Here is a 15,944-nt window from a genome sequence, read left to right as displayed (position 1 = left end):
AGTTTTCACAGGCTTAACAGGGACAACGCTTTATAGAGTATTCTTTCAAACAAACAAATACCATAAAAGCCAAAAGTGCCTTCTGATAATTCGCTTTATATGGATTTGTTGTTAAAACCAGTGTTACTATTTTTAGGCAACCAACATTGAGCTCCCATCTCTTGACACAACACACCACTGTTGCTTATGTTTTTGAGACTGCTCCTATATAATGATCTCTTGACACAATGCACCACTGTTGTTGTTTCAGATCGCTCCTACATGATGATCGCCATGCTGAACGGTCAGCTGGTGACGGTCGCCGTGCACTACCGCCTGGCGACCCACAACAGCAGCGACGAGAATGGAAAGCCGGACCCCGCATCTCCCTTGTTCAAATGCAATGGCAATGATCTCTTTCATGAACGGCAAGTAGATTTTGGTTGACCATTTCCCTGTCAGATGCAAGGTCAAAATGGCTATTTGCAACCAGCATTAAACTAGAACAGCCTGCTAGTAACTTGCAGTCTGTTCAGGTTTTATACTGTTTGCTGCTCATAATACATGATACAACTGGAATATTTCCAGAAAAGTCTTAATATTATTTTCTAAGGGACTACAAAATGGTGTTAAAAAAACCCATTGCATATCTGAGTGGAAAAGGGTGAAGAATAGAAGTTATTAGCTCAAATTTCAGCTGCAATTTTTTTTTTGTCACCGTATGTATCAAGGGCTACTACTCTGGTCATTGTAAGACTATGTTGTATTTACAGGATTACGGACTTGTCTCCCTTGCAAAAAATGTTGTTCAACAGATGCGCGTTTGGTATAACCACCTTGGATGGGAAGATCTTTGTCTGTGGTAAGTACAGAAAGTGGAAGTAAATTGCAAGATAGTCTAACCTGTTTTAAGGCTGGTGGTTGATTTTAAAACCGGTCTCTTGACGTAGGTGGTCTCAACTCCTCTGTGGCTATAGTGAGAAAATCTTGATCAAACTTCCATATTTTAATGAATTCAATGCTTAGATGATTGCAAAGAATGGAAATTTCTGACATGTTTTGGCAGAGATAAGGCTCTTGGACTGTTTTCTTGTCACAAAGCTTGTGTTTTCAACATCTCTTTATCTACTGACTGGATCGTGCTCGAATTTCACAGTTGAATGACCTTAGAGTTGAGAAAGGACATTTTACTGAGATGAGTTTTGGCAGGAAGATTGCCTTTTGTTTGTTTTCTACTTTAAAATATTTAATCCCAAAATGTTGTGTTTTTATACTCTTTATCAACTGGGTGGATCTCGCTTTTATTTTCTGACTTGTATGCCTTTAATGTGAAGATGATCACAAAGAAAGGAATTTTGACTGCGACAATTTTTTTTGCTTGTTTTTTGCGTTTGTCTTTTTGTCCATGGTAGAATTTATATTGGATTTGTCTGTGACCAAACATGGGCTGCTTGAGGCAGCAGTGTCCGTGACACATTTCAAGTTTTGCATCTGCCTTATATATCATAATATGCCCCATTAATGCAAAAAGGTACCATGTGCCTTCTAATTTCAATGTCACTTGTTACATTTTCGCACCAAGGGGGCGAATTATATAATCAAAGGATTGTAGTGAAAACTTAATGTCATTGAGGAGATGTCCAGAAGTCCTCATTTAATCAAATTGGCTCAAAGTTAAGTTCACCAATTCAAAGTCAATAGAATATTAGTGGGTCTTGATATTGCTGTCTCTTGGAATGCCTTGTTGGTTACTTGAGTTTTTTTTAGCTCCATTGCAGTTATTATTACTTATTTGAAACACTCTTTAGTCCGTTTCCTGGGCCTAGAACCAGTACTTGGTGTGTTTGAGGGAGAGCTTAGGAACACTCCCACAGCAGGGATCAAAACGGTGAGACACCATTTCCATTACACAACGGTTTGTTTAGTGGAAAGGATGCACCTATTAACCCATTTATGCCTAGCGTCCTGAAAAAAGGACATTGCAAACAGCGTAGACCCAGATGAGACGCCGCATAATGCGGCGTCTCATCTGGGTCTGCGCTGTTTGCTTAAAGAAATTTCTGTAAGAAATATTCTAAATATAGAAATAAATTTACCAGACACTTACTTTTGGAAATAAATTGATCCAATTTAGAAGGGTGGGAGAGTCCACTAGGCTTAAATGGGTTAATTATTAGGTCCACAGGTCATGGTCAACATATGGGCCAAGTTTCTTAAAACTTTTTAAGGCCAGCTAAGGAAACAGTGTGTTAACATAAGACCCAAATACTTACAATAACAAATATATAAAATGCTAAACAATGAAGTCAGGTAAATAACTTTATCAAACAATTAATAGGCTGTTAGACGAATTTGTTGTTAAAGTTTTTAGAGAAAAGACCCAGTGGTCCTCTGTTCTTTAGGTGGCTACGACAGAGGCGAGTGTCTGAAATCTACGGAAGTCTATGACGTGGACACCAACAGCTGGTCTCAACTGGGCGATATGTGCTCGGGCCGTGGTCGATTCAGTATCGGCTGTTATGAGGACAAGATCTACGCATTTGGGGGCTCGAGCGGCAACTTTGACATGAGGACCGTGGAATGCTACGATCCAAACACAAGAAAGTGGTCGGTGATTGCGAAATCTGACAGGGGATCCTCATCACCAGGTATTGGATAGTAGGATTCTTTTTTTCACAATAATAAAAAATGTAGCTATCAGAGCAAGTACTCTCCTGATCGATCTTATTGGGCTGCCACTTAACTTCTGTTTTGACTTAACCCTTTCCCACTAAAAACCAAAGTGAAAATGGCTTTTGCAACCAGCATAAAACCAGAACAGCCTGCAAGTAACTTGCATTCTGTTTAGGTTTTATGCAGTTTGCTGCTCATCAGTAACTAAGGGTTGAAAATGAAGCCTTTAAAACTTGAATTTAGTAAGGAAGGTATTTGATTAAACATACATGTCATACATTTTCAGACCAATTTGGGGACATTGATCTCAATTTTCCTGGATATTTGCCAATTTTTCCATGGCATATATACATATAGCGATATATATAGACATATATGCATTTTTGGTACGCATTTTAGCTCGACTATTATATATGAAATATATATAGTGGAGCTATCCTACTCACCTCGGCGTCGGCGTTAGCGTTGGCGTGCAAATGTTAAAGTTTTCGTACTACCCCAATTATTTTCATTGTCCCTTGACATATTGCTTTCATATTTTGCATACTTGTTTACCAACATGACCCCAACCTATAAACAAGAGCAGACAACTCTATCAAGCATTTTGTCATAATTATGGCCCCTTTTCCAATTAGAATATGCAGCAAATGTTAAAGTTTTCGTCTTACCCCATTTATTTTCATTGTCCCTTGACATATTGCTTTCATATTTTGCATACCGGTACTTGTTTACCAACATCACCCCAACCTATAAACAAGAGCAGACAACTCTATCAAGCATTTTGTCATAATTATTGCCCCTTTTATACTTAGAATATGCATATTATTGATAAATCTATGTTAAAGTTTGCGTTCTACCACAAATATTTCCTATATGATCCTTTGACATATTGCTTTTATATGTTGCATACTTGTTTACCAACATGACCCCAACCTATAACAAGAGCAGTGCACTGTATCAAGCATTTTGACATAATTATGGCCCCTTTTACACTTAGATAATTGAACATTTTGCTTAAATTGCCATAACTTCTTTATTTATGATCACATTTTATTATTACTTTGACAAAACAACACTTACCTGAATACCACAATGGATTCCACCCAAACAATACCCCACGCCCCTACCCAGAATCCCTCCCCCCCCCCCCCAACCTGCCCCCCCCCAATTATTTTTTTAAACACATCTAATAAATTACCCCACCCCACATTATACCCCCCTCTCACCCCCCCCCCCCCCTCAAATCTTTTTTTTCCTTTTTTTATATTTGAAAGTTCGTCTAATAAATTATTGAATATGAACAATTTCCCCATGATAACTTACGTTATAATTTCAAGGACTCGAATAGTCGAGTGAGCTGTCCCCTGACAGCTCTTGTTTCTCACATAGTAAATTGCTAAGTTTTGAAAGCCTTTCCAAATTACACTAGATCTATTAATATCAAATTAAACATTACTCAACTTGCCTAAAACACTTGCTCAATTAAACGTTAAACTTCAACTCTGTACTCAGCAAAAGATTCAAAGGCGGAGCTATGCATGTGCTATTATAAAATTGGACGATTGCCATTGAGGAACAAACATGCAATTGGTTTGGAGTGTTGATTGCTAGACAAAGAAAGCCAATTTTGTCAGCGATGTATTTGTCGCTTTATTGCTTCAGACAGGAAGCGGCTTTCCTTTGATGACGTCCAACTGTCAATTTATACAGAGTGCAAATTTTTAGAAGACTTTAACTGACTCTTTGTTTACAATTCCAGTAAAAAAACAACTTGATATTTGGCATGCATGTGTATCTCATGGAGCTGCACATTTTGAGTGGTGGAAGGTCAAGGTCATCCTTCAAGGTCAAAGGTCAAATTTATGGCTTCAAAGCAGCGCAATAGGGGGCATTGTGTTTCTGACAAACACATCTCTTGTTAAAATTATGCCGAGTACTGGTTCTTCCCAAGGAATGGGCTTAATGATGTCAATTACTTTAAATGCAGAAAGGCTTGAAAGTTTATTTTAAATCTTTATAAGGTTTATAAATAACTTCTTTAATTTGTTGTCTTCAGGTATCGCGGTTCTCCATGGCAAGCTGTATGTGCTGGGCGGCTGTATAGGGCAGATCACAGTTGCCACGTGCCAGACCCTGGACCTAGCCTCTCTAGAGTGGCAGGACATTGCTCCCATGAAACTAGGTATGGGCCTTTTTTGCAAGAAAATAGTAATACTGAACATTTACCATGCTCTAAAATATCCATCATATGTATCTAATGACGACTTAAAAATCTGAAAATTATAAAGCATTACAAATGCGAAAAGACAGAATAATTTGGATAGTTCTTTTGCTATCTTTTATTTGTTACATTACGAGGATCGCTAATATAAAGTATACAATACTTCTGTGATTATATCAGCACAGATGGCCGAGTGGTTTAAGTGCTAGACTTTTACTGCAAGGGTCATTAGTTGGAGCCCAGGTGTGGATTACTATTTTTATGTCCCCCACCACTATAATGGGGGACATATTGTTTTTGCCCTATCTGTTGGTCTGTTTGCGCCAACTTTATCATTTTGCAATAACTTTTTCTATATTGAAGATAGCAACTTCATATTTGGCATGCATGTGTATCTCATGGAGCTGCACATTTTGAATGGTAAAAGGTCAAGGTCATCCTTCAAGGTCAAAGGTCAAAAAAACTATCAAAGCGGCGCAGAAGGGGACATAGTGTTTCTGACAAATATATTTCTAGTTTCTTTCTCTACTTTTATTTTTGTTTTATGCTGGTGGTCTTTCATTCCATTGCTTACATTTATCAATTTAAACCATTTATTGGCAAATTTCGAAACATACCAAAATATGTGAACAAGTTCATTTAAGAGCTAATCAATGTCGTAAAAAACCAATGAAACTAGGTATTAGCCGTTCATGAAGCGTACATACACCCCTGGCCTCCCTCACCACCAAAATAGGTGGGTTTAAAGGGCTTATCACTGTTGTAATGTACTCGTGACCAAGGGTACTTGCAATGCTGGCTAAAAACAAGTGTTGCCTGTTTGCCCAGGGCAAGTAGTTTTATGTTAATGTTTCTTTAGTTGGTACAATGTAGTCATGCCGGGCTACACTTTTTTTTTTAAAGGCTTTAAATCATTTCTGCAGTGGATTAGAATTGAAAAAGCTTCAAGGTTAATATTTAGGCACGATGCATTAAAATTGTCCATTTCAGCAGTGTTGTACTGTTATCAGATTGTATTTTGTTAAACGTTTAAGTACATGTATTAAAAAAAACGCATGAAATTTATGGTACTTGGTTTTGGGCTTTTACATCGGGATGGAAATCAAAGTAACAAAGATGGTTAGCTCTCTGGGCAACCTACCATAATGTTTTAGTTTCTATTCCTGTTAGTGTTTGACCATTGGGGAGGGGGCATTTTCAATTTGCCCAGGCTAATCAGGGCTGACACCTTGCGCCTAAACTGGATTTTCGCTTTGAAGAGACTTCCTTAAAACCAAAAATGTCCATATAACTGTACAGTGTCTTCCCTGATTAGCCTAGACGGAATGCACAGGCTAATCTGGGTTGATACCTTGCCCACATACACTGAACCCCATTTTCCCAGAATCGAATCATGTAAAGAGAAAGTATTTTTGATTCCAAAACTGTGAAACTGTCCCTTTAAACAGATGCTCTTTATTTCTTTCACAGCTAGATACCAGGCAGCAGTGGCAATTTTCAGGAACAAGATCTACGCAGTGGGAGGAACCAACGGGTGGAAATGTCTCAGTGAGGTCGAGGTGTACGACCCAGAGGTCAACGAGTGGACGATGCATTCCCAACTGAACATCGCCAGACGTGGGGCAGGCATCGATGTGTTTCAGGGTATGTTGAAGGTTTCCATTTGTGTGTGACACCACTAACATAGTTTGAGATGGTGTATTTTGTACTTCAAATATGTCATCCCCAATACATATTTATATGCAGTACACTTTTTCATCTCCAGTAATTCATATTCCTGAGATTTAAATTTTGCGCTTGAAAAGAGTTGTGCCAGCATGTTAGTCACATTTGCGTCAAATTTCTTGTTAATGGGGCTTATGAACATTTCCAATGTATTTAAATGGTTAAATGGGTAAGCCTACGTCTATTGGTTAAATGGGTAAGCCTATGGCTATTGGTTAAATGGGTAAGCCTATGTCTATTGGTTAAATGGGTAAGCCTATGGTTAAATGTAGTCTATGTCTATTGGTTAAATGGGTAAGCCTATGTCTATTGGTTAAATGGGTAAGCCTATGTCTATTGGTTAAATGGGTAAGCCTATGTCTATTGGTTAAATGTTTAAGCCTACGTCTATTGGTTAAATGGGTAAGCCTATGTCTATTGGTTAAATGGGTAAGCCTGCGTCTATTGGTTAAATGGGTAAGCCTATGTCTATTGGTTAAATGGGTAAGCCTATGGCTATTGGTTAAATGGGTGAGCCTATGGCTATGGTTAAGTCTCTAAGCAATGTTAAATTGATCTGTCGGTCTTCGAGTGTTTTCAACAAGCAGACCTGTAGAACCAACATAGATGATCCATATTCAATGATAGGAGCAGCATTCTGGTAAAACAGGGCTTAATGCATGTGCGTTAAGTGTCGTCCCAGATAAGCCTATGCTTTTGGCTTATTCTGATCAGGGATGACGCTTTCCGCTATTTCCTAGTTTTGTTTGAAGGAAGTCTATTCAAAACGAAAATCCAGCGTAGCCTGAAAGTGTTGTCCCTGATTAGCTCGGGCAGTCTACACAAGCTTATCTTGGTTGACACTAAACCCACATGCATTCAGCCCAGATATCCCAGAGCTAGACTCTTATGCGGCAGTCTCATTGAAAATATCTTTTTTCCCTCCAGGTAAGATCTATGTAGTCGGTGGCAGTGATGGAACATCGGCTCTCAACTCGACGGAAATCTACGACCCAGAGAACCACAGCTGGGTTCTTGGACCGTCGCTACGTGTTCAACGTGCAAACTGCGGTGTAGCCGTGCTTAATGAGAGACTGTACGCGTTGGGAGGCTTCAACGGAAAGAAATTCCTCAACTCCATTGAGTATCTTGATCTCCAAACCAAAGAAGCCTGGCGAAACGGGAACCTGGGGTTTGAGCGTTCCGTTAGCCATGAGGCGACGATGGCCGGAGGCCTCCTAACGGTGGATAATTGTAGAGAGCGAAGCAAAAGCGATATTGTCATGAACGGGGGCGAAGAAAAAAAAGATGGTGGTTTGTGCAGCGGCGTTTTGAAACAGGAAATCAAATGTGAGGCTGAACGTCCGTCATGACTTTGATGCAGTTTACTCTAAATTTGACATATTTTGTGTACCTGTACATATTGCTGTTGTTCTTTCTATTGTTTTTTTTTCCTTTTTTCAATTTTGTTTTGTGCATGTTCATAGTGCTGTTGTTCTTTGTTATTTTCTTTCCATTGTGAAAACCTTTGTGTGAATAATTCCATTAAATTTTCAGGGCTCTGTTTCCATACCATGTAAGGGTAACCATACATTATAACAAATGTAACCATTCATTGTTTTCTCTGTTGTGAATAGCAATATCAGTGTAAAATTTGCCAGCTCAATAAAGCTTATGGGCCAAGTTTTATGAACATTCTCGACTTTTCAGCTCAACTCAAAGATGAGATTTGAGTTTTATGAACATACTCGACTTTTCAGCTCAACTCAAAGATGAGATTTGAGTTTTATGAACATTCTCGACTTTTCAGCTCAACTCAAATATGAGATTTGAGTTTCATGAACATTCTCAACTTTTCAGCTCAACTCAAAGATGAGATTTGAGTTTCATGAACATTCTCAACTTTTCAGCTCAACTCAAAGATGAGATTTGAGTTTCCACTGAGCTTTGCACTGAGAATGTTGGTCAGCTCCCCAACAATCTCAAATCTCAGCTTAAAATGATCTACCCTGTACATATTCCTATAAAACTCAGGGTTAAGTCAGTCGTAAAACTCTAAAAAGCTTTCTGTGATCACATTATCAACATAATGGTTAAGCTAATCTCACAAATTGAGGGGAAAAAACTCAAAAATTAAGCGAGAATATCGACTTCGGTACCGCTTTGTCCTTCATACTAGATATTTGACCCAAGACAGGTTTTGTCAATAGCATTCTATACTTTTAATTGCTTCTGTTAAAAATAACTTTTTCTAGCCTTTGTCGGAACGAAATAAATGAGCCTTGTTCTTGGAAAACAAGGCTTAATGCATATGCGTAAAGTGTTTTTCTATAATAGCCTGTGCGAACTGCACAGGCTAATGTGGGACAACACTTTTCACATGCATTAACCCTTTTAGTGCAGGAACCGAATTTTGAAGGCCTGTGCAAACAGTTTGGATCCAGATGAGATGCCACAGGACGTGGCGTCTCATCAGGATCCAAACTGTTTGCTATTCTGATAGTTTGTTTTTTTTAAATCGAAGAAAATGCTAATTTTAGAAATTTAGCAGACAACATTGTAGCAGACGACAAATTTCCCAGCATGCACAGGCATTAAGCCCCATTTTCCCAGATTGAGGCTAAAATGGTTTTGGAATAGGAACTCTTTGTACTATTACCAGCATTTGAAGTGAACAGTGCCATTCCAAGGACTTCAACTTTGTCTCCTCATATGTCTCAAAACAGTGAAAGGCTTTAGAACAAGGTTGTTTTCAAGTAAGTAAATTTTGCATTAATATTGCAAAAAAATGTATTTGCTTTTGTCTGTAAAAAAAGTTTGTGATTATACAAAAAACAAAACAATTTGTTTGGATTGAAAGTGCCAAATGTATGAAATCTGTTATATTGAGATATTTGATCAATTTTTATTTTTTATAATCCTTATATACCCGGTAACGATACTATTTGACACTCTGTGCTTTATTAGCTATAATTTATGGCATATTGATGATCATTGAATGAACTGAATTGCTGATTTGTTTGGCAGCATGTAAATTACATTTAGGTCATAAAGCATAATTTTTGCTGAAATAACCAGTCCCCATTTATTAAATAATAACATTCAAGTAATAAAGCATAATATTGTTAAATATTAAGTCCCAATTATAAAAAATACTGAGCAGATATTATGTTACAAACTTTTACTTAACATAATTAAAAAAATTATTGAAATATGTAAAATTATAACAATTTTGGTAATTATTAATAGTATAATTTCCTTGCATTTTGTGGATTAAGTTGTTTTTGCCTTCTGGAAACTATAATGTTTATTTGAGAATTTTATCATTTCTAAGAATTGCATACATTGTACACATAATCCAAAGCGGAAAGTGACGGTCCATCCATAGCAAGAATATAAGTGGTTTATTCTATATGACTCGATCATGCAATGTTTGTTACTTTTTATAATTGTGTCAGTAATCAAGATAATTTCGTATTTATGCATTTTAAGGTATGTAAACAAATTTTACTTACCAGTATATTTATGTATAGAATTTATTTACTGTATTTAAAGGGCTTTTTTGTTATAACTACGTTGGATCTTGATGTTTCTTGAAGTCCCGCATATGTAAATAATGTAAAACTAAACCTCTGTGTGTGCGTGTGGAACTTTATGTGGTCTGCCTGGGCCTGAGGCATTATATGAGTACTGGGGGTGTTTCCAAGCCCCCAGCTCTCAGATTTATACTTGTATGTTGAACCACCTCAATCTTCAAATGGTGCAATCATGTTTTTGGTCAATAAAGTTAAGACCAAGATTGCGACTGACGTATTGATCTTTGTGAGGCGAGTTTCCATGGTTAATAAGCAAATCTAAAAATATCTTAAATGTGTCCGGGTGTCCAGAATGAATATCATGCCATTAAAGAAGTAAAATAACTGTATAGCTTACCACATTGTATATTCAACATGAATAGCATATACTTTTTTGATAATGAATGTATTAAGTATATTTAAAAAAACAAGCTGTGTTATATTTGTAGCTTTACGGTATTCAATTATAGAAAATCTGTACAAACACTATTTGTCGATGAAAGTATCTGGAGAATGTAATGACTCATAAATAAAGAAGGGGACAAGTTTGTCTAAATTGTTGTTTTTCTCCCCAAAAAAGCCTCGGAAGATTTTTTTCAAGAAATTGTGGGTATGTTCATTATGTTCTTGCAGATTGTAGTGTACCTTATAACAAGATAAGAGGTGTTGCATGAACAACAAAAACGGCTGAATGAGACTTGATATTGCACAATGCCTATTGGTTTGCATGGACTTTATTCTGGAATAGACACATCTTTTGAGCCATGTTTTGGGAAAACTGGGCTTAATGCAAGTGCATAAAGTGTCGTCTAAGATGAGCATGTGCAGTTTGCACAGGCTTATCAGCAATTACACTTTCCACCTACACTGGATTACTGTTTAGAAGAGATCTTGAAATAAAATATTAAATAAACGCGGAAAATGTCCCTGATTAGCCTGCGCAGACTTCATTGGCTAATCTAGGACATTACTATGCACATTCATTAAACCCGGTTTTCACTGAGCGTGTTTCATTTATTAAAACAGGACGTATAATGGGATGAACCTTGCCTGGTGGCCCGGCGAGCAAAATCTAGTAGAATGATGTCTGCTCATTAACTCGAATAGTTTAAATAAGGTCATCATGAAACACCTCGGTCGAGTTTGATTAACCCTTTGCATGCTGGGAAATTTGTCGTCTGCTAAAATGTCGTCTGCAGAATTTCTAAAATTAGCATTTTCTTCGATTTTTTTTTTAAAGAATACTATCAGAATAGCAAACAGTTTGGATCCAGATGAGACGCCACGTTCTGTGGCGTCTCATCTGGATCCAAACTGTTTTCAAAGGCCTTCAAAATTCGGTTCCAGCACTGAAAGAGTTACCTCAAAAGTTTAAATAAGGTCATCATGAAACACCTCAGTCGAGTTTGATTAAAATTCAGATGGCTTAAAGCACTTCAGTAGTGTGGCTTTTAAATTACGTATATTAAAAGAAATGGCGATATAAACATTGTCTGCTGTCTGATTAAAGTAGGTCAAATCTGCTGATGAAACTTTGTGATAATTTATATGGGAAGGATATCTTGACGATGCTTGACATTCAGCCAAATCTCATGAACCACTTGAATAATGGCCAATATATAAAAATAATGGTATTATAAATTGTGCACGCCCTTTAACTGAACAGCTTAAATCGGATCATCATGAAACTTGGCGAAGTTTTGGGGGCAAGATCTCGCTAGTTCGATAACCAGCCAGATTGTATGAAGCACTTCTTAATTATGGCCCTTTAAATTATCCACAATTGGCATTATTATTGTTGCCTGCTGTTGAATTGGTGTTGTCGTTTAAATAACATCAGTTTGGATAAAAAAATCTTTACTAAACTGCAGCTTTAATAAGATTGAATAGAGACCTAGCATGGTTTTGAATTTGGGGTCGTCTTATCCAGGTCAAGGTCACTTACTAAATATAGAAAACTGGTTTCTGCTCAATAACTTCAGTTTGATTGAGGTGTTGCATTCAAACTGGGCATGTTGGCAACACAAATGGAGATCGAGGGTGCCCTTGCAATTTTGGTCGATGGGGGTCAAGGTCACTGGGACTCGAACAAAAAACTTCGTCCACTCAATAACTTTAGTTTGGGACATGGTGTTACGTCAAAATTGCGCTAGCGTTCTAACAGACCTAGCTCTTGCTTGCAATCAGGTAAAGGTCACTGTTACTAAAAGTAGAGATGTATTGCGCTGATGCGCCCAAAAAACTAAGTCACTAGGCCAGTAATAATAGACATTTTTGACGATGCTGCGAAGCATCGTCTAAGTTATCATATCATGAAAAAAATATTTACAATGGCAACCTATGTAAAAGACCGAGCCAGTCCGATTGAGATGGCTCGATTTTTCTAATCGGCATACCTCGCTGATTATCATTAATAAAGGTATAGGAAGCTCAGCTATAAATAGGACAGCATATTCTGGGAAAAGATTTAATAATAGTTTGGAAACTTTAATTTTAAATCCGTTATATTCAATCCATTATATGTTTATAGATCAACGAAACAACTATGCATTTTCTGTATTGTATTTGACAATTGTCCTAATTCAGTAAATAAATTGCGAATTAAAACGTGTATAATTAACTTTCAACGCAATCATGAGTGTAAAGAAAACGAATTATTTCGAACCTTCCATTTGTAAACGTTGTAGCGACTATGGTATATAAACAGCATAATAGCCGTTTGATATCTGTAGCAGGTCGGGCTACCGTAACCTCATGAAAAGGCCAGTAGGACCTGTACATAAACTCTGAAACACACACGTATGATATCTGTGATACTCGCTCTTCAGTGTGTTTTCTCATTTTGCATATTTAATAAACTGTTCAAACATAAATTACAGAGCCACATCAGTGCACATACTATGTTTGACAATTCATTCGTTTGTTGGATATTGTTTGCTGTTTTAAACACATATTAGGTCATATCGCGGAGATTTAGTTAACCTTACCATGTGCTCATGGGCGAACTCACGTATTCAAGTGCTCTTACGACTATGTGTTCATACGCACTTTCGATCGGGAATCATCATGAAATTATTGCCGTACTTAACGAACAAACATGCCTAAGCTTATTGAATTAGAGAAAAAGAACAATAGTCAAAAGAGAAAAAGTATATGTTCATGCACATGGGATTGTGAAATCACGTCCGTACACATAGCATCATTAACTTAGGAAAGGAAACAACGAAATATAAGGTTGGTATGATATACATGTGAAATTAAAGAGCATGGTGTAATTAAAGAGCCTGTCAAGTTTTGAATTTATATGCTGAAACGTAAAGTTATAACCCACACACGTTTTACTGTAACAGACAGTTTTTTAAGATAAGTAGTACAGAAAATACACGTCGTTTACCTTTTTAAAGATATTTCTTGTTGTATTTGATCGAGAATGTAACCCGCCTCCCAGTTTCGCTGAAAGGATCAAGTTCCCCTCGGGTACTACTTTCCCGTACCCCCATTTTTTTTTCGTATCCTACATTTTTCGTACCCAATATTTTCGTACCCAATTTTTTTTTCGTAACTAAAATTTTTTTTGTACCCATTTTTTTTCCTACCCAAATTAATTTCGTAACCAAATTTTTTTACGTACTTAATTTTTTTTTGGCATAATTTTTGTACCCGAAATTTTCGTACCCATTTTTTTCTACCCAAATATTTCGTACCCACGTACTCAATTGTGGTGATGTAGATATACTTAAATAGAAGCTTTTATATCAATCCTCTTAAAAAAACATCGTCACACCAGTACTGTCAGTACTTTGATTACAATTACCAGGTATGTGTATTAGCACACACACCTGCAATTACATAGGCCACAATTATAATTCATTCTTGATGAAACTTGGTCAGGATTTTATTTTAACCCTTTGCATGCTGGGAAATTTGTCGTCTGCTAAAATGTCGTCTGCTAAATTTCTAAAATTAGCATTTTCTTCGATTTTTTTTCAAAAAAAAACTAACAGAATAGCAAACAGTTTGGATCCTGAATGAGACGCCACGTTTTGTGGCGTCTCATCTGATTCCAAACTGTTTGCAAAGGCCTTCAAAATCCGGGTCCAGCGTTCAAAGGGTTAACATGTAGTCCCGAGTTCCAGTTCTGTTAGTCCAAAAACTTAGTCACCAGGTCAAATCTAACAAAAGAAAGAACAATATTGTAACCACTTTAGAGGCAATCGTTATGGCAATATCTAGATTCTGTTTGAATCTAGCTCTAGGACCAGACAGTTCAGGTCTTCGATTATTTGTGTACCTTAAACTCAGGTGAGCGATTCATGGCCAGCATGAATCTTTTTTTATGATTCACAACTTATTTCCGCTAGATGTTCAATGACAGGAATCTTCACAATCCGCGTGCAACATTTTTATTGTGTTTATTTTATTTAAGGTTTTTACAGGACGTAAGCAAAAAGGAAATTAAAGGAAGCCGGGAATGCCAAACACAGTCGAGGGTTCGAAGCCAAAATGTACGTCGGTCGGGTAATTGGAAACAAACATTTTTTTCACGACTATTCTGAGAACCCGCGGTGTTTCAAGCAAAGAATTTTTACATTTTGAATGTTTTAGCCCAATTCGATTTCGGGGGCAAGGCAAGTGTAGTTTTTACCGCCTTGTAGTTTTAAAGAGAAGAGCTTGCAAAATTGATATCATAACTTACACTATACAATGTAAACAAATACATATTAGTATAGTATTTATTACTGTTAAACACACCACAAATCTATCCCGCGTCTCATCGTTTCGCCGGAAGAGAGCCTCCCTTCACTCGTGGTGTCGCTAGCGACCCTTTCTTGGACCCCGGAAGTGACGTCACTGGTTTGGTAGAAACGACCGTTTTGCCAAGGTAACCTGCAAGACGTAATTCCGACTTATAGAACACAACAGATCAATTTCATGTACTAGTAAATACCGGTATTCCCTGTCTGTTGCTTCAATATTTACGCTGAAACAGGGAGACAATTAATTGCGCAACGATAAAAATGGATTCAATTTTAATGTTATTGACATCAAATAGAATAGAACCCAATCGAGACGCGGTATTGTAAATGACGGCAATATCAACATACGCAATGTTCCATGCAGTCATTTATTTCTAGACACTCTTTATATGTCTCGTAGCATAACGTTTGTTTGTTTATTTTGATGTTCTTTTCATAATAAGCGCATATCAGTCATACGATTTGTAAGTAGCCTTCTCAAACTTTTGAATAAATAGACTAAGTGGTTTACCAGTATTTAGTACACATACCAGTAATGTAAGCGTGATGTGACCTACTAGAATAAAATGTAGCAAGAGAATTGCGTAGACAAGTTTTTATGACAAATCACCACACACGTTATGAGTCCAGGGACCAATCATCACATATGCTATGTGGCTGGGACAAATCACAACACATGTAATGTGGCAAGGGATAATCATCACTCAAGTAAGGTGGCCAGGACCAATCACTACACAAGTAATGTGGCCGGAACGTTTCATAACATTAGTTATGTGGCTGAGGCAAATCACCACACAAGTTATGTGGCCGGGACCAATCACCACACAGGTTATGTGTCAGGGACCTATCACCACACAAATTATGTGACCGGCACCATTCACCCCATACGTTATGTTGCCGGCACCAATCACCCCATACGTTATGTTGCCGGCACCAATCACCCCATACGTTATGTTGCCGGCACCAATCACCACACAACACAAGTTATGTTGCCTGCACCCATCACCACACACGTTATGTAACCAGGACCAATTA

The 15,944-nt window shown here is 37.4% G+C and overlaps 2 protein-coding genes across 6 annotated transcripts in view; one reads left to right on the top strand and one right to left on the bottom strand.

Annotated features, from left to right (window-relative positions):
- Positions 1-10,700, top strand: part of LOC127838395 (influenza virus NS1A-binding protein homolog A-like) — a 63,462-nt gene extending 52,762 nt beyond the window's left edge. For both annotated transcript variants that reach the window (XM_052366111.1, XM_052366112.1), the window contains exons 9-14: positions 251-407; positions 753-841; positions 2,382-2,627; positions 4,709-4,834; positions 6,344-6,517; positions 7,526-10,700. In XM_052366111.1, coding sequence (XP_052222071.1) covers positions 251-407; positions 753-841; positions 2,382-2,627; positions 4,709-4,834; positions 6,344-6,517; positions 7,526-7,950 — 1,217 coding nt within the window. In that variant the 3' untranslated portion in view covers positions 7,951-10,700. The remainder of the gene's footprint in view (positions 1-250; positions 408-752; positions 842-2,381; positions 2,628-4,708; positions 4,835-6,343; positions 6,518-7,525) is intronic.
- A 3,566-nt stretch (positions 10,701-14,266) lies between these two features.
- Positions 14,267-15,944, bottom strand: part of LOC127838398 (coiled-coil domain-containing protein 39-like) — a 38,700-nt gene continuing 37,022 nt past the window's right edge. For 3 of the 4 annotated variants that reach the window (XM_052366120.1, XM_052366119.1, XM_052366122.1), the window contains exon 13: positions 14,872-15,039. In XM_052366120.1, coding sequence (XP_052222080.1) covers positions 14,924-15,039 — 116 coding nt within the window. In that variant the 3' untranslated portion in view covers positions 14,872-14,923. Of the gene's footprint in view, positions 14,325-14,871; positions 15,040-15,944 lie in introns of those variants that run through there. The other variant, XM_052366121.1, reaches the window with a different exon arrangement.

This window comes from Dreissena polymorpha, chromosome 7 (assembly GCF_020536995.1).
Source record: "Dreissena polymorpha isolate Duluth1 chromosome 7, UMN_Dpol_1.0, whole genome shotgun sequence".
Lineage (NCBI taxonomy): Eukaryota > Metazoa > Mollusca > Bivalvia > Myida > Dreissenidae > Dreissena > Dreissena polymorpha.
This window is presented reverse-complemented; position numbering and strand designations above follow the sequence as displayed.